The 24,545-nt window shown below is 40.6% G+C and overlaps 1 protein-coding gene across 3 annotated transcripts in view; it reads right to left on the reverse strand.

Moving 5' to 3' along the window:
• Positions 1 to 215: 215 nt before the first annotated feature.
• The window catches only part of Hapln1 (hyaluronan and proteoglycan link protein 1), a 66,477-nt gene continuing 42,147 nt past the window's right edge, over positions 216 to 24,545 (reverse strand). For 2 of the 3 annotated variants that reach the window (XM_013143671.3, XM_063245303.1), the window contains exons 3-5: positions 11,447 to 11,818; positions 5,641 to 5,943; positions 216 to 3,779 (exon numbers count right to left, since the gene is read on the reverse strand). In XM_013143671.3, the coding sequence (XP_012999125.1) occupies positions 3,490 to 3,779; positions 5,641 to 5,943; positions 11,447 to 11,818 (965 nt within the window). In that variant the 3' untranslated portion in view covers positions 216 to 3,489. The remainder of the gene's footprint in view (positions 3,780 to 5,640; positions 5,944 to 11,446; positions 11,819 to 24,545) is intronic. The other variant, XM_003479471.5, reaches the window with a different exon arrangement.

Genomic DNA, 24,545 nt, shown 5'->3' on the forward strand with positions numbered 1-24,545 from the left:
ATTTGAATTATATAAAGAAAAGTCAACTGATTTTGATACCGTGGCTATATCCTTTTTTAACTTTTCAAGACTACAAGGAAACAACTAATGCATTTACATTTTCAACTCAAATATAACAGAACAAGTATAAGCTAAATGTGTTTTCTTGAAATAAAGCAATGACAGAGTTTGACACAAAGTAGCTGATTCTACAACTCAGAAAAATCAGAAGATACTGCAGTGACATAAAATCAATTTTAATGTTTACCATTTCATTGTTATCTTACAGAAAATGAAAACATTTTGTAATACAGATTGGTTCCTCTCAAATTTGCACTTAGTAGGTATTAATGGCCTTTGTATAGAGATTTGTGTTCTAATAGGGTGGTTGAATGTTGTCTGATTCATTTCTTCTCTCACACATCATTACTGCTCTGGGAGTGGTGAGCTGCGGACAAAGTTAACTTCTCAGCAAAACTCTTGTCAGCTGCCCACTGACCTTTTCTGACCTGTCCTCAACTAAAACAGATCATTGATTCCCCGTTAATCCTGTCCTCTCCAGTGGCCAGCTACTCCATGACACCACTGTGTCCCCAGGAGTCCTGAAATAAAACAAAAACCCAGTTTGGCTGCCAGCAACCAAGCTGGAATCTCCTTGGAGTCTACATCTATTGCCAAAATAATAAGCAACTATATTATCGCAAAAAATAACACTTTTTAACAGGTACCGGCCCCCTTTCTATGAAAGAAAGTTTAAAATTACAAATACCATAGTTGGCTAAAAATTACTGTGATAAAACATGGCAACGATCACTCAAAGATGGCCTCCAGTGTGAATGTGATAATTTGTTTTCACTCCTGGCCTGTTTCTCTATGAATTGCTTCTTTCAGTTTGGATTTTAAAATGTAGCTGTCTCAGTGAAATTCCTAGATATGCTTTATTCTTTCTACAGTCACAAGAGTTCATTATAGACAAAATGGTGAAAACAAGATTTTGAAACCAGCCTTCCATTTCATTCTTCTGATATTCCTATAATCAAAGTCTAAAAGCCAAATTCTGCATGAGCTGCCATAATACCAACTTTCTGTTATGAATCGGACCAGGATAACTTTTCTTTTTCAGACATTCTTAGTGAGAAACTTTGGACAATGAAGTAGGACTACAGACATTTGTTGGCAAAACAGCAAAATCAGAATGGTAAAAGACTCTTTCTTCAGCTAGGAGTCCAAAAATATAGGGATTCTGATGTTGAGGGTGAGATCAGAAGACAAATATTATGTTCAGCAATACTCTGTTAAGATTTTTTTTCAAGAATGGAAAAGTTGTGTGCAATTGGTATATATTTTAATCAGCTAACAGTCACTCCAGAGATTTTGATCAGCACCAAATCCTGTACTAGTAAGTATTCAAAAGTTAAGAAATCATACTACACTTAATATTATAAAGGCAGAGTTCTACGACAATAACTGAAAGTTATATACTTGCTTCAATAGAAAATTTTTCTCATTTTAATTTCTAATAAAATTCTTATAATATAGGTAATAATTGTTCAAGTATGGGCTTCCTCCAATGAGCTAACCCCCACTTTTATCTGAAGTGCTAGAGTTGCTATTTTGGAGACTGTCCCCTCTGTAAATAATACATTCCTCTTACCCTAGACCACTTAGGTATCTTTAATTTAGAAGTGTGGGTTCTATTTATACCAGCAGTATTTGAATTAACTTCATAATCTCTTTGGATTTATATAATTTGCATATCTGGTCTAACTTTAAAATGTGCATGCATACATTGTCACCTTTAATATTAAAGCATCTGAAAATTTCCAGATATGCTTTTGATCCAAGAATCTACTTTTATTTACAATATTTCATCTCAATAATATATGAATAGAGTTATGGTTTCATGGACTTCCAATTGCTCTGTACTTTCCATATATGACTCTACATTTATAAATTTATCAGGATTATTATAGACCTTTAAATGCAACTAAAATCAGTTCAAAAACAGATTTATTTGCTCGTGTTCATGGGAGAAAAACCTACATTAAAAACATTCATGAAAGTATACCAGCTATGTCATCCTTAGGTTATTATACTAAATCCCATTGATTAGAAATCCTGAAATGATGAGAAACCATGAAATGCAATCTGAATACAAATATTGGTCCCTGTGGGGGTCTCAACGGTCATACAAATATAGGAAAACAGAGCTTTATTTAAGATTGGAGCTGCTATATGAGAACTTTTTCTTCTGAAGCTGGACTCAGATTGCCTTGAAAGCCCTGAAGATTTTAGTGTAAACTCTTAGATGACAGCTGTAGTATTTCATTTGTTCCTACTAATGACCTGCAAGGTTGATGGCATTGACCATGTCTGTTAGTTCCAGGAAGGTTTAGGATGACACTGTCGACTTTGTCCCCAGACACAGGCACCATGTGGGCTTTCTAGTGTACATAAAAATAGGAAGACGGGTATTGAGAGGTGGGTGTTTATTCCTTGTTTAGGCGAGTGTATGCTTATTCATTCTCTCTATGATTTAACTTTTTCATATAATGTAAATAAAAAAGAAATATTAAATAGTTAAAGTTATTTTTATAGGACAGTAACATTTTATAGGCTAACAGAAAATCAAGCTGCTAAATTTTACAATTTTTCTGCCCAGCAGTTTCTCTATGTGACTGCCCTGAGTGGATGCTAAACGCTACCTAGCAAAGGACTCTCAGAATTTAAATATAACTCAGTAATGCTACTCAAAAGGTAAAACGATTTCTCTCAGACACCTGCAGTTTTATTCAGAAGAAGGTAGGAGCCTCTCACGGGTGTTAAATATTATCTGCATGTTTAGACCTCATGTAAGTGGGATTATTAAGGAAGATTCCTTGTGTTTATGACTATGCATCTGAGCCATGTAAATTTCTTGTAGTTTTCTGTATACAGAGGGAGGACTGGAGGAAGTCAAGGGCGATTTACTGGAGACACAAAACCTTCACCTTTAGCAAACTGTTAGACTGCTCCCTTGCAAAAACAGTTTTGTGCAACCCCTCGGCACCTCGATTTGTGTAAAGAAGCCTGGTTTGCGAATCTGTTGCTCTAATTTTCTCATCAGAGTGCGTCTCAGGATTGTAGAAATATGTAAAATTTGTGCTTGTGGAAGCCGCTGCTCTGAGGAGGCCTCTTTGCCTCAGCGGGGCATGAGCAAATCTGGGGCTGTCACGTGACCAGGTCAGGAGAGGGGACAGGGAGGGCAGCACACACAGCGCTGGGCAGGAAAGCCTCCTGGCCGTGTCGAGCTCCCCTTAAAATTATATTCATTAGTAATATATATTGAAGGATAGCTTTACAAATAACAAATCAATGAATTGGCCTTTATGAAAATGACTCTTTACAGTAAAAAAGGGTTATCACAGTTTTGGTAACTTGCATGAGTTCGTATTGAAACAAAACAAAACAAAACCAAAGAAAACACCTTTCACATGTTCTCGGTGACGCTGGGAGCAATGCCCTGGCCTCTCAGTTGTATGCTCGGAAGCAGTAGACGCCGTACAGCTTGTGCTTTTTATCAGGGAAGCCCACGAAGCGCACGGCCGCCTCGGTGGGGCTGCATCGCCGCCGGGGCCTGGAGATGGGGTAGCGCACGCTGCCATCAGCCAGCCAGCCCGCGTCGCAGCGGTCGTAGCCCAGGAGCTTCCAGGCTGCAAAGATCTGGCCCACTTTGGCGATCTGAGCACCGTCGTTGAGACAGGCTTGCACCGCTTCGTCATAGGTGAGCTTGGTGGGGTAGATCAGGTAGTAAAACCGGCCTGCAGGTGGGAGACGGGGAGAACACCCCTGTGAGAATCACACAGAAGGAGCAGAACAGGAAGCGGCTCACAAGGCAGAGAGCCGGACAGAGGAGGGCTGAGAAGCAGGCTTTGGGAAGCTGGGACTGTCACCCCCGGCCACCCCCTGGGTTCTCTCCATGAAATTCCTTTTGGGTGACTCTTCCCTTAGTGTGTGTTCACACATGCCCTTTCGCAGCGTTAGCAGCCAAAAGCAAAGGAGAGATGCGATTTCTGCTGGCTAATTAGCCATGAAGAAACACCCTTCTGTGGTCCCGGAGGAGACAGAATGCCATGTTCAAAGCAAGGGCTATTGAAATTCTAGCTGAAGCAAGGCTGCAGCCCAGCACAAGGGTCTGGAGAGGCAAAATTTGAATGTGAAAGGGAAAAAAAAAAAAAAACCCACAACCATTTCTGACATAAAAGTCCATTTAAAAAAAATCAAAAGCTTTCAAGTCCTTTTCATTCCAGGTATCAATAAGACATTATTCTCATTCAAAGGCTACAGTATGAAAATACATAAAATGTAGGAAGTCACCTGCCACGGGCACAGAATGGAAACCCAGTCCATCTTTGCTCTCTTCCAAAGAAGATGGATTTGTGGATTATTTTGAACGCCCATCCTCTGATCCCTGACACCTTGCCATGTCGTGATTTCACACACACACACACACACACACACACACACACACACACAAACCCAGTTAGGCTTCACCATTTATTGCACAGCATCAATTACTGAGATCCTGTTAATAGGTATGAGATATGTACAAAATGCAGTGATAATGTCGACTGGAGGTTTTCTGAATTTCAGCTGGGATGCACCCAGATTCTCTTACCTGATTACACACTGGGGATGTGGTGTTAGTAAAATATAAATTTGTAACTTCCTGGTTCTCTCTAGATTCAGATGATGTGAATGGGAAAAAGAACTCAAGGGAATTCCCTCATCTACATGCCAGACCTGCCCAGATTCGCCCGTGAGAAGGGCAGTCCGCACATGTCTGCTTTCATGCTGCACCATGCAGAGCTTTGGGAGGCTGCAGAACACAGAAGGAGCAGAGCCAGAAATATTCACCACCTGGCTCTTTCTAGAGATTCGCTGACCTCTGGTTCCTTTCTGTTTCCCCAAATGCATGTCACCTGGCTCCTGAAATCAGGAGCAGGCGAGGTCAGCAATTAAAAGTGTTGTAAGAGAAGTAGGTATTGGTTAAGATACCAGCTCAAGAGCAATACTCACTTCAGTTTGAGGGAGTTAATCTCAGAACCTGAGCTGAAAGGTGAGTGAGGGAAAGGTATTTTGGGGAAGGAACAGTTAGTATAAAACCCAACTGTTGAGGGCCAGGTCCTGCTTCCTGAGTTTGAGGCCTATGCAGACCCTCATGCTTCGTTCCATGCTCTCCATTATCCTCTAAAATTTATAACCTATGTTTTCATGTGGCATGGGGTCCCATAAATAAGGTAGCTGGCTCTGCCTGGCGTGGTGGTGTGCACCTGTGATTCTAGCACTCTGGGAGGTTGCAGTAGGAGAATCACAAGTTCAAGCCCAGCCTGGACAATTTAGTGACTTAGCAAGATTCTGTCTCAAAGAACAAAAAATGAAAACAAATCAAAAACTGAAAACCCTACCACCAGCAGCCCAGAGAGCATGTGACAGTTTCAGTGATTTCATAATAAAGTTTGGATGCACTAAGTATTGGAAACACATACTTTTTCCTTATACCTAACGTGGTTTGCCCTAACACTGTGACATGCAAGAATGTTGTGTGACTTTTCAAAGCTTTGGCTTTTAAGGAGATAAGTGTCACAGCCAAGTGCAGGACAGGCCGCAGATCCGTCTTACCGTTGAAGTTGGAGGTGAAGCAGAATACGTCGTATCTGCTCTTCTCCTTGTCCCAGAAGCCATAGTTCCGGACGCCAGGCACTGTGTTCTGGCCTCCGCAGGGCTCCCGGGGCCGGGTGATGGGGTACTGCACCGAGCCGTCGCTCAGCCAGCCAGCATTGCACCAGTCCAGCCCGCTGCGCCAGGCCTCGTAGAGCTGGTCGAAGGAGGCGATCATTGCGTCCTGTTCCAGGCAGGCCTGCTGCGCCTCGTGGAAGTTCAGGTTGTAGCGCCCCAACCTCGGGGAGTAAGGGAAGACCACACCTGTCCAGAGGCAAGGTGAGGTGTCAGCAGGGGCAGGCAGACAGGAGCCACACTCTGCAAACCTTGCTGACTGCTGCTGCCCCAGGGTGGCACCCCAGGGTGGCCTTTCAGAGCCCTTTGTCCTTCTAAGAACCTCTGAGGCCAAGAGTCCCAGTCAGCTCTTGGCTCTGATGTCTGCAAGAGCTGTCTACTTTGCTAAACCCACGCCTTAAAATCTCCTTTCTGGAAGTACTGAGCAGCAGGAGGGCTCCCAGCCTGTGAATGCAGCTTCTGCACCTGCTTGCTGACCCCAGGAGCAGCTCAATCCCAGGGCCCTGCACCTGGGGAAGAAAGTATCAGGTACTAAGCAGGGCAGGGTGTTCAGGGCCCAGGGAGAGCGGATCTGTCAAAAGTCACAGTGTTTTCCTTAGAAGTTATTACAGAATGAGTGGTTTTATCTAGTCTCTGGGGTGTATAAAGAAACTCTAAGTATTGAAAACCATGTATACATTCATCTGCATTGCTGCTTAGATAGGTTATTATCACAGAGAAGCTTCTTACTAGGAGAGACTAAAGTTAATTTGCATATCTAACAAACCTGATTAAACAGTTCATATGACAGTTCAGTAGTGAGCTACCCCCCCCCAAGCATGGTGGCTTTCTTATTTCTCTCAATGTCTAGTGCAGCCTTTAATCTTCTTGCTTTACTCATACAACTAAAATAAGGGCTTTCACTGAAAAATATCTCATTGCTGTTTTTCAGCTTCCATTTTAAATACTGCAAGTGGAAACCTAAGCTTTAAAATATTTTTCACTACAAACAGGTAAAAAAAATGAAACACTCCCCTGAACTTATACAAGGCTGGTACAGAAAAGGCACCAGTGAGCTCACTCATTACCGCTGAAGTGGAATATTTGAGAGAACAAAATCCCTTAGTGGATGTCAGTGCATGACTCGGCCTTTGACTTTGCCTGGAAAAGGGCAGGAATTTTCAGAAACCATTTTCCTTTTTATTGAGTAAGCTGTCTCACAGGACCCTGCACAACTAACTTACTTTCTTTCTTCCTTCCTTCCTTCCTTCCTTCCTTCCTTCCTTCCTTCCTTCCTTTCTTCCTTTTTTTTTGGTACCAGGAATTGAATTCAAAACGTTGCCCTTGCTAGGCAGGCACCATGCTGCTGAGCTAGATCCCTGGCCCCAGCAATTTCTTAAGGTGAAAATAACTGGATTAGGGAAGTAACCCTATTTCATTTATTGGACATACAGAATGACCACTGTCCCACATTTCTTTCATTCAAGGCCGAGGTGAGAGGATCTCAAGTTCAAGCCCAGTCCAGGGAACTTATGATTTAGCCAGACCTTGTCTCAGTGTAAAACAAAAAATGGGCTTAGGGATGTTCAATTCTACCACAGGACATAAAAACGCATGTCAGAGCAGCATCCTTATGATCAGTAACAGGTAATTAATTTGCAGTGACTGTGTTTTACAATGTGACTGAGAGTAACTAAGGTTCCAACATGTGGAAGGCACAGGCTTGTCCCACTGACCCAGTAATTGGAGGGCTCCAACCTCACATGACCAGTCTGCAGACCTTAGGCAAGATACATAGCTGCATCAGCAGTACATGGGGAATATTTCCTCTTGTAAATTGTCCTGGGAGACTCTACAAAAAGAAATTTCCAGTCCGAATCAGTCTCATGCACCAAAGGTCTCTGGAAGCCACGGCTGTCCTCAGTGCGGTCCAGCTGGCACCGTCCCTAAGGCAGTGCTCCAAGACAGCTTCCTGGTCTCATTCTGCCGGCTCAGGCTCTTGGCTGAGGGATCTGTAGGCTGGAGCGCAGCCAGAGGGAAAGGGATGGGCTCCCCGGGCTGCTGCTGACTCCTGCTGTGCTGAGTAGGAGAAAGAGCCTGGAGCAATGTCTGAGCAGGTGTCTGCAGTAGCCTCAGCTAGGAGCTCAGCAGGTCCTGGGAAGGAGCCACTCTGGTGCTTCCTGCTCCCAAGGGGCTTTGTCCCCTTTCCTTGGCACCCCTGGAATGCCCAGGAAAGGTGGACATTGAGCTCACCCAGGAGAGGGTCTCTTGGCAGCTACAACTCAAGTGACAGAAGAAAATCTCAATGAATCTCAGCCTGAGAATGGGGGAAAGAAGCTCTAAGGCATGATCAAAACACACAGTGAATGTTTAAATATTTTTTTAAAAGTTACGGTAAAAGATGCTTTGGCATGAACTCCCCCCTAATATTCTCCCTTGCTTGGAGCTTTGAACACAGCTCATCCCACAGTTCTGGTCACTAACTGTAGCAGTTCTGGAAGACCTCTTTCGTCAGTGTCTTCACATGTACTTTCCTGGCTGCCAAGGAGCTCTGAATCCATTCAAAACATTTTGCTTTCATGGTCACTTTGACTCGGGGGGGTGGGGAACGGGGGGATCCAGAAGGTACATGGTGCCAGAGGTGGTGGATAAGGTGAGTGAGGATGCATATTTTTGAGAGCCTGCCTTCTGTTGAGAGGTGCTCAGCAGTAGCATTCGCTGTGTTTTTTCACAACTTTTAAAGACATGTATGAAGGAGTAATTCCAGAGCAGCTTCAGAAAGTGGCAAGAAAAATGGATGAGTCCGTTCAAAGCAGAGAGCAGGGGAGAGTGTTCTGAGGGAGACTGATGGCACTATGTCTTTTATTGGAATATGTTAAAAATGTAAACATTTACTGCATATTTCTATAACATCTTCTAATTGGCTCGGCTTCCCTTTCCCAAATGTCTCAGGATGGTGGCATGGGAAAATACAGGATATTTTAGTAATTTCAAACACCTGGAAAACCATTTAGGTTTAAATTCACTATCATGTATCATAGGAAACTCTCATGAGCATTAGGAAAATAATTTCTTTAGTAATTTTCCCTGATTGCCCATTATGTGTCACTAACACATGATTAGTTTAGTTCTCAATCTAGTGTAATATATTTTTATTTTAGTTGCCTTCAAATTTAACATAATTTCATGCAATCAATTCCTAAAGCTAGAGGGAAATTTGAGGTTAAAATGTCAATGTTTTTCAACTATGAGACTAAATACTCACTTACTGATTGTACGAACTTAAAATATTTACTCAACACATTTTAAGAAATGTTGGATGATGCTGGAAAGAACATATTCCAGGTAAATCAAGGCCAACTTCAGTGCCCAAAGTTCCAAGAGTTTCACTGCATTCTATACATTTAGCAGGTACAGTCCAACCCTCAGCTGTTTCTCAAGCAAAGATGTTTCTGGAACTACATGATGGTGAGTAATTTACATGCTTATCTCACTTTCAGTTTAAGAATCCAACACCTAACTGCAGACTCCTTTGCTTATGCAAAAGCTTGCAATTCCTATAGCTGAGTTGTGGAGCAAAGTGTTGCTTTCACCAGAACTGCAAACATAAGAAGAGTTGATCTTAAGGATAGGAAACGGGAGTTTATGGTTATATCTAATTCATTTATCCTTTATGCTTATATATCAAATGATAATCAAAAGCCCTTATCTTTTCCAGGAAGGGCTACTTTGTATCACTACAAATGAGATTAATAAGAATGATACATCCCATGGAAAACAGCAATATAAAACAATATGAAGGGATTAGTCTGTGGAAGTATATTTTGAGGGAACACTTTTTAAGATTTATAATCACACAGCTCAATTCATCCTATTTGTTGGTAAATAATAATTTGTTAGATATATAAATAGTTTTAATATTCTGGTCTACATGAAAATATCAGTAACTTGGTAAAGTCCATATTTCTAGTAATAAGGCAAAGACCATGTAGACAAAACAATTTTATTTTCCTTGTTGCCTCTTCTGGTGTCTATTAGTAGTATGAACATATCTGAAATTATTTTTCTGTTTCTGAGAATATATTTTTATGTATCTGGCCTCACTTTCATCCATTGATGGAAGAAGATTGTGAGAACACGTATAATTTTTAATGTCCTTTTTGTATATTTGTTGATTGCTGCAATGAATTCTGTGAAGCTACTTACTTAATTTCTAGTAACACTACCTATGTTATATTTATAGAATGCTTATTTCTTGTTGCATGCTTTTCTAGTAATAGAATTAATTGGTAATGATTAGAAGGTTTTACCATAGCCAAGACTTCATGCCACACAAGATAAGGATTTTGTATTTGAAAATGAAATTACAAAAAATTATAAAGATAACCACAGAATACAATAAAGCCATCAGGATAGAACCTGAAGAATCTAGCCAATAACCTAAGGATGATTTCCACATAGTCTGGGATAGGTAACTGTGGTACAGAAATGATGTGCACAAAGGTTGGAAAGCTTATGGTCAGCCACATAAGGCAAAATATATGCTTATCAGCTATTAGCCTCTCACTGTTCCTTGGACAAGGGAACGTGGTTAATATTTGGTGACTCATTCTCTAAGCCAGTTACTCCTTCAAGCCTGAAAAATGTTCATGGATATTACAGTGATTAAATAAGACCTAGAAGCTAAAGTGGCAGGCTATCAGGAGTCAAGAACGGCCACAAAGAGAAGCCAGCAAAGTGTCCCCGTAGGTACTATATAGGACGGTGCGAGTCATTAGATATATGAAGCTTGTAAGTGTCCACCTTTGTGATGGACTTGTGCGCCTTTAGAAGGTCAGCTGTCTAGTGATACGCTAGTGGACCAACTGGCACTGTTGTCTTTTGAAAGCCACAAATCTGCACTAGGAAATGAAGTGAGCATCTGGTAAATACACACTGTCATTCTATGGAAGGAAAGTACTGTGGTCATGTCGTCAAAATGCATTGCTCAAGGTAAAGTATTGCAGAAATCCATGAAAAATCAGATGAGATACTCCGAAAATGAATGGCTGCTGGCCAGCAGGGAAGCAAACATAGACAGGATGCCTTGCCTTGTAGAGATTTACATGCATTTTGGTTTTTGAAACAACTGAATGTATGACACGGGACACAGGGCCCTCCCCATTCCCAAAACACCCCTTGATCATTTTGTATTCAGTGTCTAAGAGACCCTGGGTCATTAAACAAGTACTTCTTGACAGAAGCATTTAAACAAACTCAGAGGTGACTTTTTTCTTAAATAAGTTTTTACAGTCATTTTATAGAATACAATTCCCTGCATTTTAGTACAGATGTTCTTTATAAAACCTGCCATTATTTTGAAACTGACATAATTTTAGAAGGATAATAAAAAAAGAATCTGATGTGAATTTTCTCCCTAACTATCTGTTGGCAGTGAACTTGGCTTAGCACAAGGCGATTTCTAAAAATTATTAACTCACTTCCACTGCATGTTGCCCTCAGGTGCAAACAGCTTCCACTGTGCACAAAAGCAAACATGAAAGTTGAAATCACAGGCAGACTGCTAGGTACAAAATAACAGAAAGGGACCCTGGGCATAGGCTTTTGAGTTTCACATTATTACTATGGTAACCACTACACATTACCTGTGGTGATAAAAAAGAGCCATGATTAATTACCATTTTCCTATTTAGGCTTTTGTATAGATACCCACCTTGCAAGTCTAATGCTACCACAGCTGTGTCATCTTCTAAGCCTTCAATCACCTCACACTTGTATCTTCCGTAATCCTCCAGGCTGAGGTCCGTGATGACTAGAGAAGCGTCATTGTCACTGCCTCCTTTCAGGAACACTCTGCCCTGGTAGCCTCCGTAGGTTTTCTTATGGTAGCCCATGGACACAAAGACATCCACTTCTTTGAGGTAATCTGAGGTTAGCTTGGTCCACTTGATTCGGATCTTGTGGAGTCCCGAGGCAAATGCTGAAGGGTTTCGATAAAATTTACAGGGCAGTGTGACATTGCCACCTCTGTGGGAGAACACCTTGGCTTGTTCCGCTTGCACAAGTAGACGGGGGCCATTTTCTGCTGTGATTAAAATGAGAAAGGAAATATCTCTATGTGATCATTCTTTATAGTTGGGTAGTACTCCATATTTACTAATAAATGGGCACTACTTGAGACCATACTCATAAGCGAAATAAATCAAACTCATATGTATAAATACCGTATAGTCTCCCTAGTATAAAAAATAGTAAGAGTACATAAGAGTTTATAGTAATCATGATTCCCCATTACATTGTTTTGAAGACTCATAATGATCACATTCATTAGTTGGAATGGGCTTGTCCTGTTTCTTTGATTTCATTATCTGTGATGGCATGAACAGCTAATTTGACAAAAACAAATCATTATTATAGCCAGTACAGATATAATATTATCTTACTCTGAAGTCCTACCATGCTTTTTGCTCTTCTGTTTCTATTGGCTCTATCATGCTGTACCTTACTGGACAGTATTACCTGTGAAAGTATAAACAAATTTTCTATGGAAAATGAGATATTATAGTAGCCATTGTTTGTTTTCTGTTATTTGGTTCTGAATGCCCTGTAATACTCTCATTCTCTTGAGTGTTTTCATACTATTTTGTTACGTTTGATACTACTATATATGAAGTTATACTCAACTATTTCAAAGAAAGAGACGTGGTAGTTACTGTTAATTACGGGTTGTCTTCTGGTGAAATACTGTGTTGCTTACATTGTTTTGTTCTGATCTGCTTTGTTATGTCCTGTTTTGTCTTAATCTCTTTAAAATAAAAAAAAAATGAGAAAGGAAAAAAGAGAAAAGAACCAGTGACATGTTTTTGGATCTTTCTCATACAATGAAATACACAAATACGTAGTATATCTAACAAAAAAGTAGGTTGGGTTATTTTCTCCTCCATAAGTATCTTTTGGGTCAGAAAGAACAGTGCCTCTGAACCTATAAGGTATCTCTAAGGCAATCCTAGCTGTTCAAACATGTAGAGAAGGAAGGATTTGCTTTATGCTCCAGAAGATATACTGTATTCAAGACTGATAGCTATCTGAAGTTCCACGATTTCATAATATATTTCATTCATTTTTCTAGTTTCATTTTTCTTTGTCTAAATATCAAAATTAAAGAGAAAGCTGGATAGTGGACAGAACTTAAACGCAAAACTTCCAAGGTAAGTCCAGCTAGAATTTTTAAGCAATAGGTTTGTATTATAATACAGAACAAGTACGAAACAACATGAATCTCTTCCATCACATTGTTCTGGCCAAAGAATGGAGCGTGTCCTTGTGTTTGAGGCATCTATGCGAATACACACCCACCTGCAGCCTGCTAATCTGAGTGTTTCAAGCAGTGATATGTCTTTCATTTTCCTACAAGGGCAAAACATCAGAAAGGTATTTTATATCAATACTATTAACAAATTCCAGAAGATATTGCAATACGTTCTTCCAAATGTTAAAAGTGAGCCCATAGCCACACTTCCTGATTAGCCAGCTAAGTCCTTGATTCCTTTCTGCCTTTAAAGACCCCGGAGCCCTCTCTGTGCTGTCTGTCTCACTGCATCACCTCCTGCTTTCCTTGCCCTTTGATTTGCCTCCTTCCCTTCTGCCAGCCTTCCCCGCCTTCCCAGGAGCACCACAGTCCTCCAGGCGTGCTAAGTCAGCAGCAGCTCTGCCCTGGCCTCAGATCCCGGCTGCCTCTGGGGTTTCCTCTGCTCAGCACACCGTGATTTTGAGCTTTTCAAGGTCTTTTGAGGACATGCAAGATTTGAAAATGAGAAGTGATGTAAGGATTCCCCATGGCCCCATAGGAGTCAAATAGGTTTTAGGCATGAAGAGCTGTTAAAGACACGCAAACCACCAGGGAGAATGGCCACTCTCCATGAGGTGGATCTGTGAACTCACTTAATGGGAAACAGACACAGGCTCTGAATTTAAAATAAAGCATGTCCAAAAAAAAGGCATAGCATTTCTATTTTTATTATCTAGCAATCAGAACTAATATTTTCAAATGAGCATATTTATAGACAGTTTCGTTTTTAGAGAGCCCCAAGCCTCAGAAAATGGGAAGTTTAACAAAGGGATCAGTGTCCCCACTTTTCACAAATAATGAGAGAATAATGACTTCACTTAGGAGTTAAAGAGACACAAACTCAGTGCACCAGGCATTTCATTAATGTACTATTCTTTATCTTCTTGTTCAGGGAAAAACATGAAGGGATGAAAGATGAATCTGTCTCTTGTGTCACCCTACATATTACTTCCCCTTGCAATGTCCTCAGTAATTGCACCTAAGTTCTATTTAGGCTTCTCTGACTTCCTTTTAGAGGAAAGAAATGGGTAGATTTTCTTACTAGTTCCCAATCACATGAGGGAACACCTGGGAGCCACAATCCATTCTGGAACAGAAGTTTAGATTCAGCCCATTGCTAGAAAAAGTCTTGGATCCATGGCTCTGAGGGTCCCAGGTCACCCAGGTAGGTGTTATTATGACTGTTGAGAACAGGGACTCTCATTGATATACACTTTAGTCTTCACTTTATCTGTTCAATTTCCCAGCTTTCTGGTAAATGATACAGAATCACAATTCTTGTACAGCAAGTGAGACATCTGATTATTTCCTACGATTAACTGTAAACTATTGAGCAGTATTTTAGATAGGTAGGATTCTGACTTGTTTTACCTTCTTCTCCAGAATGCTGCCTATAGTATAATATCAAACACGGAGGAGACAAAATTCCACTGTCTTTATACAAAATAGTTTTTCTCCCAAATGAATCAAATTCAAGTATTCTTATTTCTTCAGGGAGGGCTTCAGGTAGTAGATGCCAGAAGTCTCTGGCTGAAACCCACAGAATCCTAGAAGGAACATGTGACATTTGTGGCTTGCGGCCACTGGTGCTCATTACACTAATCTTCTAACATGTCCTCCAAAGCAAAGTTTTTAATTTGCTTTCCTTCCAGACATGCACACAGCTGGGGGGGGGGGAGGTGCGCTACTTCAGAGCAGGAAGACGGAGAAGACTGAGCATGAGCCTGCGCTCCAGGTGCTCAGTGTTCCACTGCAGGTCCTACCACAGCTGCCTTCATGCATCTGCATCACGACAGCACCAAGCTTAGCACTCTTGTGCGGCTCTGTGGGTTGTAGGTTGCCATCCAGGAACAGACCTGGGAACACAGTAGGCTGGAGAGGGGAAAGAAAAACGGCAAACGCAGCAGAAAAAGGGAGCAAGCATGTGGCTGGCAAACTGCAGGGCTGCACAGAGCAAATCTCAGATTGCATCAGTGGTTGCAACTGCTGGATCAGTGGGAAATCCATGCTTAAGTCAAATCCCTTTGCTCAATGAAGCAGTTGCATATAAATGTAAATCCTGATCGTTGGGATGAATATTTCTTATTTTCCTTCTAAAACCATGAAAGAATAAATAAAAGTAAGCCTGGATGTGTGCATTTCTCCTTTGTCTTGCAATGCAGGAAGGTACATACGGACACTTCTCAAGACCTTGGTGATTTGCTTAAAGGAGGACACATATCCGAGTACCTGCTTAGTGGGGGAAATCAAGCTTGTCTAGAGGGCGACTGAAGTTTTATAAAGAGTAATTTATAAGGACAAAACTTCTCATTTGTATCCTGAGGGTCAGTGTTGGTGGCTTGGATGATCTGATGCCCTTCAAAGCCCGGAGTCGGCCTCAGGGAAAACAGCAGGAACTGGTGGGAAGAGTGTTGGGAATTGGGAAGCTGTAGGGCCGCCTTATGGTTTTACCGACTCCACTGCGGATTCTGGAGGGCATCGCTTATTTCACCAAGTATGGAAAGTGGGCTTGGCCAGACAACAGATCGCTGTGCCTGCTATATGATTTAGGTGAAGTCTTTTAAACAACAGCACAAAAACAATTGCAGAAAAATAAATCAGACATATGGTACTGGACCACTGCTTATTGTTCTTAGTTCTACTGAAAGTGGCTATTTTGTGGGGCAGGGACAGGTTATGCACAAAGAAATTCAGGTGACAGGAGAAAAGAAGGAGTTGAAATGAATTATGGATTGTACAAGTGATCGATTTGACATTGCTTACTTTCTCCTCCTGTGCATAGATAAAGTAGGATTCAGAATCTGAGATTTTTAGACTAATTAAAAAAATAAAACTAGAGGGCTTTTGAAAAAAAATGTCAAGGCAACATGCTAAATAAAGTCACAAAATATCTCTTCTAGAAAAATTTCTTTACTTCCACTTTCCATATTTAAATTTGTTATTCTGGTAAGATACCCACACAAACATGCGCATATTTACCACTTCCCCCATGTTTAGCTGTGCAATCTAGTGCTGTTAATTCCTTTCACCATGCTATGCAACCGCCACCCCGACTTTTTCCACAGCTTTTTCATTACTGAATTAGAAAGCCAGTTTCTGACATTCCAGACGCATAAGTATAAACACAATTCTCAACTACAGGATGAATCATTGGAAAAAGAATGCACAAGGCTTAAAAAAACACTTCCTCTCCTTTGTGACATGTGTTATCAACTTGTTCGGTTTGGATGGGTAAAATCTGAGCTTTGGAGACTCTGATTTCCCAGGGCTGCTGAGACCTTATGAGGATAAGGGTAAGTTTGAGTCTCTTTCCTGAGCTTACCACACTTGCATTGCTAACAACCTCTGTCCTGCTTCCACTGTTTCTCCAGCATGGAGGCGACACCGTACCAGGCACACAAGGAAGCTAATGACAGCAGGGATGGGCAGAGTGCATGCTGGGCTATGACCATGTAGCTCTGGTTTTACTGAAAGCAGCTATTTGGGTTGGGGGCAGGTTAAGAAGAAAGAAAGAAATCCAGGTGACAGAAGCAAAAGAGGGAGGTGCTATGATCAAATTCTGCCTTTCTGAAAGGAATTCTGGGTTGTACAAGTAGTTGTAAGAATAGTTACACACTCTAAAGAAAAAATATTTGTGTATTTTTTGCACCAGGAATCAAACTTGGCATCTTGCGCTTGCCAGCCAGGCACTGTGCCACTGAGCTACATCCCTGCAAGAAACAGTATTGCAATCAAACCCATATATTTTGTCTTTTGTTCCTCACACATTACACTGAGTAGAATATATCACTTAGAAAGAGTACCTCCCTCATTAGCCTCTGATGTTTCACAGCGATGATGTTTGCTTAGACTGGAAAGGGACTCACAGTGCCCAAGTGTGTCCACCCCTGGAGTCAGGAGACAGGACAGCTTTACCTGTCATGGTGATGGGTCCAGCAGGTTGGCATGGGAAAACGTGACAGTTCCATTTCTGCTGCCCCTCCTCACACAGCCTTTGCTGTCTTTTTTGGCGGGTGGGGTGGGGAACTGGTTAGTTTTAGTTTGTTGGAGACAAAACCATAACTTGCCGGTCCAGCTAACTGATGAACGTGGAGGATTTTGAACTCCTCTGCCAGGCAGGAGAGAAACATCTCATCCCTGCTCTGCACTCTCGCCTACTTGATGTGAGTTTGAAATCTTCAACGAGTCTCTGACCCACCTTTGCTGTCATCAGGAGTTCAGTTTTTGACCTACAGATACATGAGCATATGTGTGCCACTTGTGTAAATTCGAAAGTTTCTATGGTCTCTGCACAAAACGACACAGGAAAAGGAACTAACAACCTTCACAGCCTGTGGATGGTCGGGTGGGAATCTGGGAAGAGGCATGTGCTGGAGATTTTCACTGTGCGCAACGCTGTACTTTTAAGGAATCTGAACCATGTGAATGTATTACAAATCTAGAAATTACACATGTAACAAAAATAAGCCCAACGGGTGAGGGAATATAACAGAACACACGCGAAACCTCGTCTAGCACATCTATGCCGAGAGGCTCAGCAGCTGACAGTTGTGAGTCTGATACGCTGCTATAATTAAAGGCTTGTACGTTTGCAGAAGATTTATGGCTCTTGTTAGTAAAAATGGTGTCTTTAAATGAGTAAGCCTTTGAAACATGAAAGTTACAATTGGTTTCCTACTTCTAGGTGACATTATTACCAAGGACACAGATCACTGTTCACTTTGGAATTATAACAGAAAAGTTTAGTGCTGAAAATAAGGTACATGAAGATTGCTCCTTGCTGGGAGATGACTTTTACTGTTTCTCAGCATCGCTACCTTGACCTTTGGTTTCACAGACTTAAAGGTCATGCTCTCCGGCTCATTTCTGTGTCCTTGCATGTGGAGCACCTCGCCCTCTGGGGCCCTGAGCAAGTCCAGCTCCCTGCCCTACCTTCCCCTAACTTGACTCTGTGATGAGAACTGTCCAACACTGGGATACATTCTCACCTTGGGTGTCAATGATCACGAATGTGTACTGGTTCCTGTACACTGTGTTATGTACCATCGCTGTTTTGGAGCCTGGAGATTCACTTCCGGTAATAGTGTTTGATTTTTTTTTTTTTTTTTTTCAGGAACAGGGAGATCTTTCCCTTTAAAGGATATCTCAGTCGTGGCACTGCCATATGAAGCTCATACTGGCAGGTCTCTCTCTTAAATGGATATCTAGAGGCCCCAAGAGGCTCTGAGGAGTTGAGCTTTAAACATCACAGTTCTCAGATGTGCATCTGAAGCTCTGTTAATAACCTGAACATTTCCTCTTTTTGATTTCCTTTTCTTTATCTTTTTATTCAAGGAAGAAGCAAAGTGTGAGAAGGGAATTTAGCTCTGCTTGGCTGATAGAGTTCTTCCTGGCCTTTTGCTTTTCCACACTAATTAATATTTCACTTGTTTCTCAGCAGTTAAGGGAGCTAGTCAAGCATATGGAGGATATATCTTACACTGGGTCACCTAACCTTTCTGTACCTCAGTTTCTTTATCAGAAAAGTGGAGTTAGCACATCACCTTCCCAGAGTTCTTGTGAACGTCCCAGGAGACAGCATCCACTGAGCAGGTGGCCTGTTCCTGGCCTGGGCTTAGGACTCAGTTAGTCCTACCTCTAAGTGTTACTGAACGTAGTAGGTGAGCCAGGTGTGCACACATCCTGTCCTGTGTGCTGTCTTTACGCTACTGTTTCAGAAGACAGACCCTAGAAGGCCCTGCTTCCTGGGAATTGGTGTCTTACCACCCCTTACTGATTCTTAATGGGAAAGGCGGATTCCCTTTCAAGACCATCACCTTAGATGCCTTGAGAAAATCTAAAATCTATCTCTAGCACTATCCCCTATCTCCGTAGTTCAGTTTCTCTCTGGTCCTCTGTTAATTTTGTTGAGGGTCTCAGGCATTCACTAGCCATGCATTTATGCTGCCACCCCCACTTTGCTTTCTTACTCCTGGTAAAAATTACCATATTGTTAGTGGAGAAAGTCTCTATTTAAAGCCCAAGAGCACACTTTCTTTTCACAGTATCTTATTTCTTCCAAAACATAGAAACCAAAAACAAGGAGAATAGCATGTGGTCTGTGTTTATCCTTGACTTTACTCAAAAAGTACAAAAATAAGTCTTCGATGAAGGCTGTCTGGTTGACTACAGTGCTTATGTCAACTCTATACCCAGCGACCCTGTGCTTGTGACTGGTGGTTCAACTTTCCAGCTTCCCTGGCGCTGAGTGAGATGGGCCACTGCCTGTGCATATGTGAGGTGTCTACATGTTCATGCCAGCGTATTCCTATTTGCCCTTGGCCTCTGCATCTGATGGATCAGGAAAGAGAAGTACTGCTAATTTCACTTCCTTAAAGTCTGATAAAACACATCCCAAGGCAAGAGATCCTTTGAAGATCTTCATCAACTCACAGTCCTCTGCTCTGAGTTATAATTTCCAGAGGTTTGATTTTTCTATGTTATCAATGATTGGCAGATAAAGAGCTAGTATTTAACTCTTGTCCTTTTAGCCGGAGAACAAAACCCAGTGGGGTTATCATCATCATGGAAAAATTAAGGAGCAGAGGAGAAAATCTAATGTGAATGTTTCACTAATGTATTCAATAGCATTCTAAAGACAAACACAGTTTCCAGGATGTTAACTATAATAGAGGTTTGTTTCAAATGTTATGGAGAGACCAAAACATGAGTTGTCGTTCCTTGTTGGTCTGTAATCACGCGCACACTCCTTAATTACTGAAAATGTCCCTTTATGTGGTGACAGGATAGAGTTCCATGCACTCAGGCCACTTCCACTCTTGGTGAAGGATAAGGTCAAGTCATTTATAATTTGCAAAATGATACTGTTCGTTTTATATACAGAGAAGTCTGACGCCTTCACTCAGCATGAAATACGTCAGGGTAGTCCCGATGCAGAGTCAACCCTGAGACAGAGGGGAGTCAGAAGGGAACTTTGGAGGCTGCTCACCTAAAGTGGTAGGTAAAGGCTTACCACTAATTTAGACTTTAAAAAATTGTATTAAAACATTTCCCGCTATTTTTTTCCCTTTAATTAAATGGATAAAAATAAAAAAGTAAATAATGAAGTGGAGATTGAGAAAAAAGAGGGCATAACAGCGAAACAGGGCAGATCAAAACATAACCATTTAAGCAGAATAATGTTTCACCACCAGATAATTCCGACCCAAAAGTAGTTACCATATTGACTCTTTCCTTGAAGTCCTTGAGTACAACTTTGTATATTGTAGCATTAAGTATATCAAAAAAATAGCAGGATATAATATAGTAACCCACTTTGACTTTCTATTATCTCGATTTGAAGCCCTGTATTACTCTCACCATCTTGTTTTTGAGTGATGTTCCCCTATTCTGTTTTGCTGGATAGTATCAGGTTTGAAAGTTTAGGCATCAGCTGAGAAGATAATGAGATTCATTATAACGCCCATTCTCATTGACTTTTATCTACTTTTGAAGACCTACAATGTCTCCAATGTTTTGGTTTTGTCGGTTTTATTCTTTACTGTTTTGTTCAATTATATTACAACTAATGATATAGGCAATTCTATTAGAGATAGCGGGAGGCATTATGGTAACCATTGTTGATCACCTTGTATTATGTTTTTATATTATCTATTATGTCCACCCTTTTGACTTGACCGATTCTGTTCTGTTATGTCACATTTGGTTTTACTCTCTTCCAAAAAAGCAATAAGAACCGTGGGAGCAATGAAACCCAAAATGTGTAATAGTCACTGTACAAAAGAGAGGAAAAGAAAGTGCTCTAAACTATATAACTGCATGTATATTTAAGTGTATAAGATAGAAAATGATATCACAGAGTTTTATTGGATCATTGAACAGAACTGTTTGCAGTATCATTCTTGGAATGTCCACTCTACAAGCTTTAATTTTGTGACTTGAACAATTATTTCTAAGATGGCAATATGTAATCCATTAACTAGTGATTTCCTACCGCGCATTTTTTTCTTCTGTAAATCTGTATAGCTTGTACCCCTTTACTGTTTTTTTTTTCTTTTCTCCTTAAATTAAAAAAATAAATAAATAAAAAAAATAAAACATTTCCCACGCATCAGGGATCAAGGTGTGGAATGAGGGAAGGAAATCTGGGAGCACTGCATCCTTCGCCAGCCCACATGATGGACCTGAGGATCTGAGGGCAGACTGTTTTCTCCCTCCACCTGCCTATTCCCGACCTCATCCAGTCCCATGGCTGCAAACTCTACTTAGGAGTGGATAGTGCTGAGACTTTCTATCACTGAACCTTTTCATTAGCACCAAACTAGAAACCCACCCTCCTTGTGCTCATGCCCTGAACGGCAATCCTCACACTCAATTCCGTCTCCCCTTGCAAACCTGTCTGTTTCTCCCCCAGTCTTCCTCCATTTAGTTTATGCCTTCATTATACATCCATTTTTTTCTTTTCCATTCAAAATTCTAGAAGCTGTGTTTGAGCTATAGTGCTTCCTTTGGTCTCTGCAGCTGACCTTTCAAGAAGTGCTGCTGATTTTACCTCCATGTTTTAAAAATTGATGACCTCTGTCTATGTCCATGGTTACCATCCTCACTCGGGCCACCGTGATTCCACATCTGAGCTCCTGCAACCCCTTCTGCGGTCAGCTCACCTCTTAGCCTGCCAGCACCCACAAGTCACACGGCTTTTACAAATGGAAAGCAAGTTATTCTATCCCCTTGCTCACACTTTTTAACTAATTTCAAGTGTGTTTTAGAATAAAATCTGAACTCTGCCCTCTGAACCATGTGTACAATGGACTTTCCCTTGCTGAGTTCATCTGATTTTATTTTAAAGCCGCATCTGCTCCACTGTTGGCTTCCTCCACACTTGAAGCCCATCCCAGAGAATTTTCACCTCCCTTCTTTCTACTTGGAACACTTGGCCTTTGGCTTTTGAGGGACTGTTTCCTGCCGATGCCTCTGGTGTCAGGATACGCTTTCTGCTTGGAGAGCCCTTCCCTGTCTGTTCCCTAAGGGACTTCAGACCCTGACCCTGAGTGCCTCTGTGTTACTCTATCTCTCTCTCACCTTCATTTTTATCCCTTTTATATTTTTATGCTTTTTAATTTTTTATCCATATATTAATTTGTTTCTATTTATTATTCAATTTTATGAGACGGACAAATAATTGAAGCTATAAGAATAGATGGTGAAGATAAAGAAGCATGATTTTTGAGCACATTTTGATACTTGCATGCAGTTCATAAAACCTGTTCCATGACACATCTTTGAGAGTAAGGTGTCTGTGTAGGTGGAAACATCTAGATGAAGGATTAGCCATCCAGTTGGCTTTTCAGTATTTAAAGCTAATTAAGACTCTTTGCTAATAGCTGTGTGATGAAAGACAAAACAAGTGGATCGCATGTACGTGATTATAAACAAATTCTTGATGATTAAAAACCTGTCTGTGTAATTTATAAAACTTTTCAAGAGAAAGTAAACTGTAATTCATATAACTCTGGGAAAGGAAGCTTTAAATTTTACCTCTCTATGATAAAAAAGAAGTTAGAAGCAGGGAAACAGCACTCTTTTTTGCTAACAACATTATTGAGAATGAATAATCATGAAATGATCTTTACAGTCATACAAGAAGATCAGCGCATACACTATATGCAGCGATTCAAAAGGAAACATGCATATGTTTAATGACGTCTTTCCTTTTACCTGTTTCTCCTCTACCATTCCACTGACTCAGAGTCTAAGAGACAAACATAATTCCCAATGCTGTCTAGGAAGGGGCCAGGGCAGTGCAGGAAAGCAAGCACCATCACAAACTGAGAACCGTGGTGGTGGAAGTCACCTCCCCTTGAGGTTTCAGTAGTGTTTTTATTCTAACTCTTCAAACAGTGTTTAAAACAAGGTATGAGGGATTCTGTTTTTTCATTCATCTTACTCAACTTATGCACTTGACAGTAATAGTAGTTTCTTGCTCTAGCGTACTTTGTCAGTTTTATATATGATGGGCTATCATCATGTGGTGTAGCCATATGTCTAAGTCACTTTTGGATGGGCAGTATTTGTAAAAGATAAGGAAAATTGTTGTTCAAATAATTTTGTTCAACACACTTCATAGCACAGTCCTTGAAGACATATGAAGGCCCTTCTCAGAGCCACCGAGGAAGCCATGGAGTCAAGCGATCAACATAGGAAATGAAACTAAGGCTACAGCAGTTCCCATTGTCTGAGGAGTCAACCCGCACTGCTGAGGAGACTCACGTCTGGTGTTACTACACTGCAGCAATGCGAAATATGCGAAATCCTTTCACGGGAATTTCATAAAACTGCTAGATTTCTTAAAGCTTCAGTCTTCATTCTGAAATAATAGTATTCGTAAGACAAAGACTTCAGTTTTTCCCCTAGCTACTATTACTCTGACAATTTCTTGATTGATTTTTAGCAGTAGTTTTTTGTATTTCAAATGACTCTAATTAAGTTACCACTTTACATTTAAAATAAAGATCTAAACAGATAAACCTAAATCTATTCTTTATATTTGGTGAAACAGAAACACAGCACACTAAAACAATTTTATTGTAAATTTATTAAGCTGGGGGTCAGTGCTTTAGCTGAGTCAATATTCCTTGTTTCAGAATTGAAACCAAAGGGAAATAATTCACTGTTTAATTTTTTTTTCTGGGTATTTGGGAAAGTTCCCAAATAATCATTTACTTCTATCCTAGTTTTGGCACCCAGGTTAAAACAGAGAAAGAGATGGGTAGTTGATAATGAATTTGTTCCTACTTAAAAAGATTATTAAATATGGGTAGCTATGCCTAAAATGATAGAATTCTGTTGTTTTAATATGCACTCTACAGAGTAACATAGAATTAATTTTTCTAAATTATTCAATGTCAAGTTTAGGAATATAAGGAGGCTGTGTTTTATAAGTTAACTCTACTTAACTGACAGAAATTGAGTACGAATGCAATGTTCTAAATAGTAATGACACTTTCTTTGTAACTAACTGCAGATTTGTCTACGTTTCCATCTTTTAAACTCTTGCTTTATCCTACTATACTCTTGCCTTATAGTAGTATGTTGCATTGGTAACGCTGTCAGTAACCCTGTCTTTCTACAGAACATAAGCCAAGCCAGTGGTTTTGCATGAAGAAAGTCAATGTTCAGCAAATGCTTGAATAATTAGATTTTTTAAGAAGTAGACATTAATACAATGACAATTAGAACATGGAGGAGAAACTATGCATACTGACAGATGCAAGGTTGGTATAAAACACATGTCTCTATTACAGTCTGTCTTCCTAGTATTGTCTCATTATTATCTGTACATCCATAGTCATAGTAATGTCTATCTGTCTTCCAGACCTAAGCCTGGTGAAGCCACAGTGTGAATTTTGCTCATTATTTTATGCCTATTTCCTGTCTATAATAGGTGGTCAATATATTACTGAGT

This window comes from Cavia porcellus, unplaced genomic scaffold, assembly GCF_034190915.1.
Source record: "Cavia porcellus strain 051 isolate PalLab524CR breed Dunkin Hartley unplaced genomic scaffold, mCavPor4.1 scaffold_2, whole genome shotgun sequence".
NCBI classification, from domain to species: domain Eukaryota; kingdom Metazoa; phylum Chordata; class Mammalia; order Rodentia; family Caviidae; genus Cavia; species Cavia porcellus.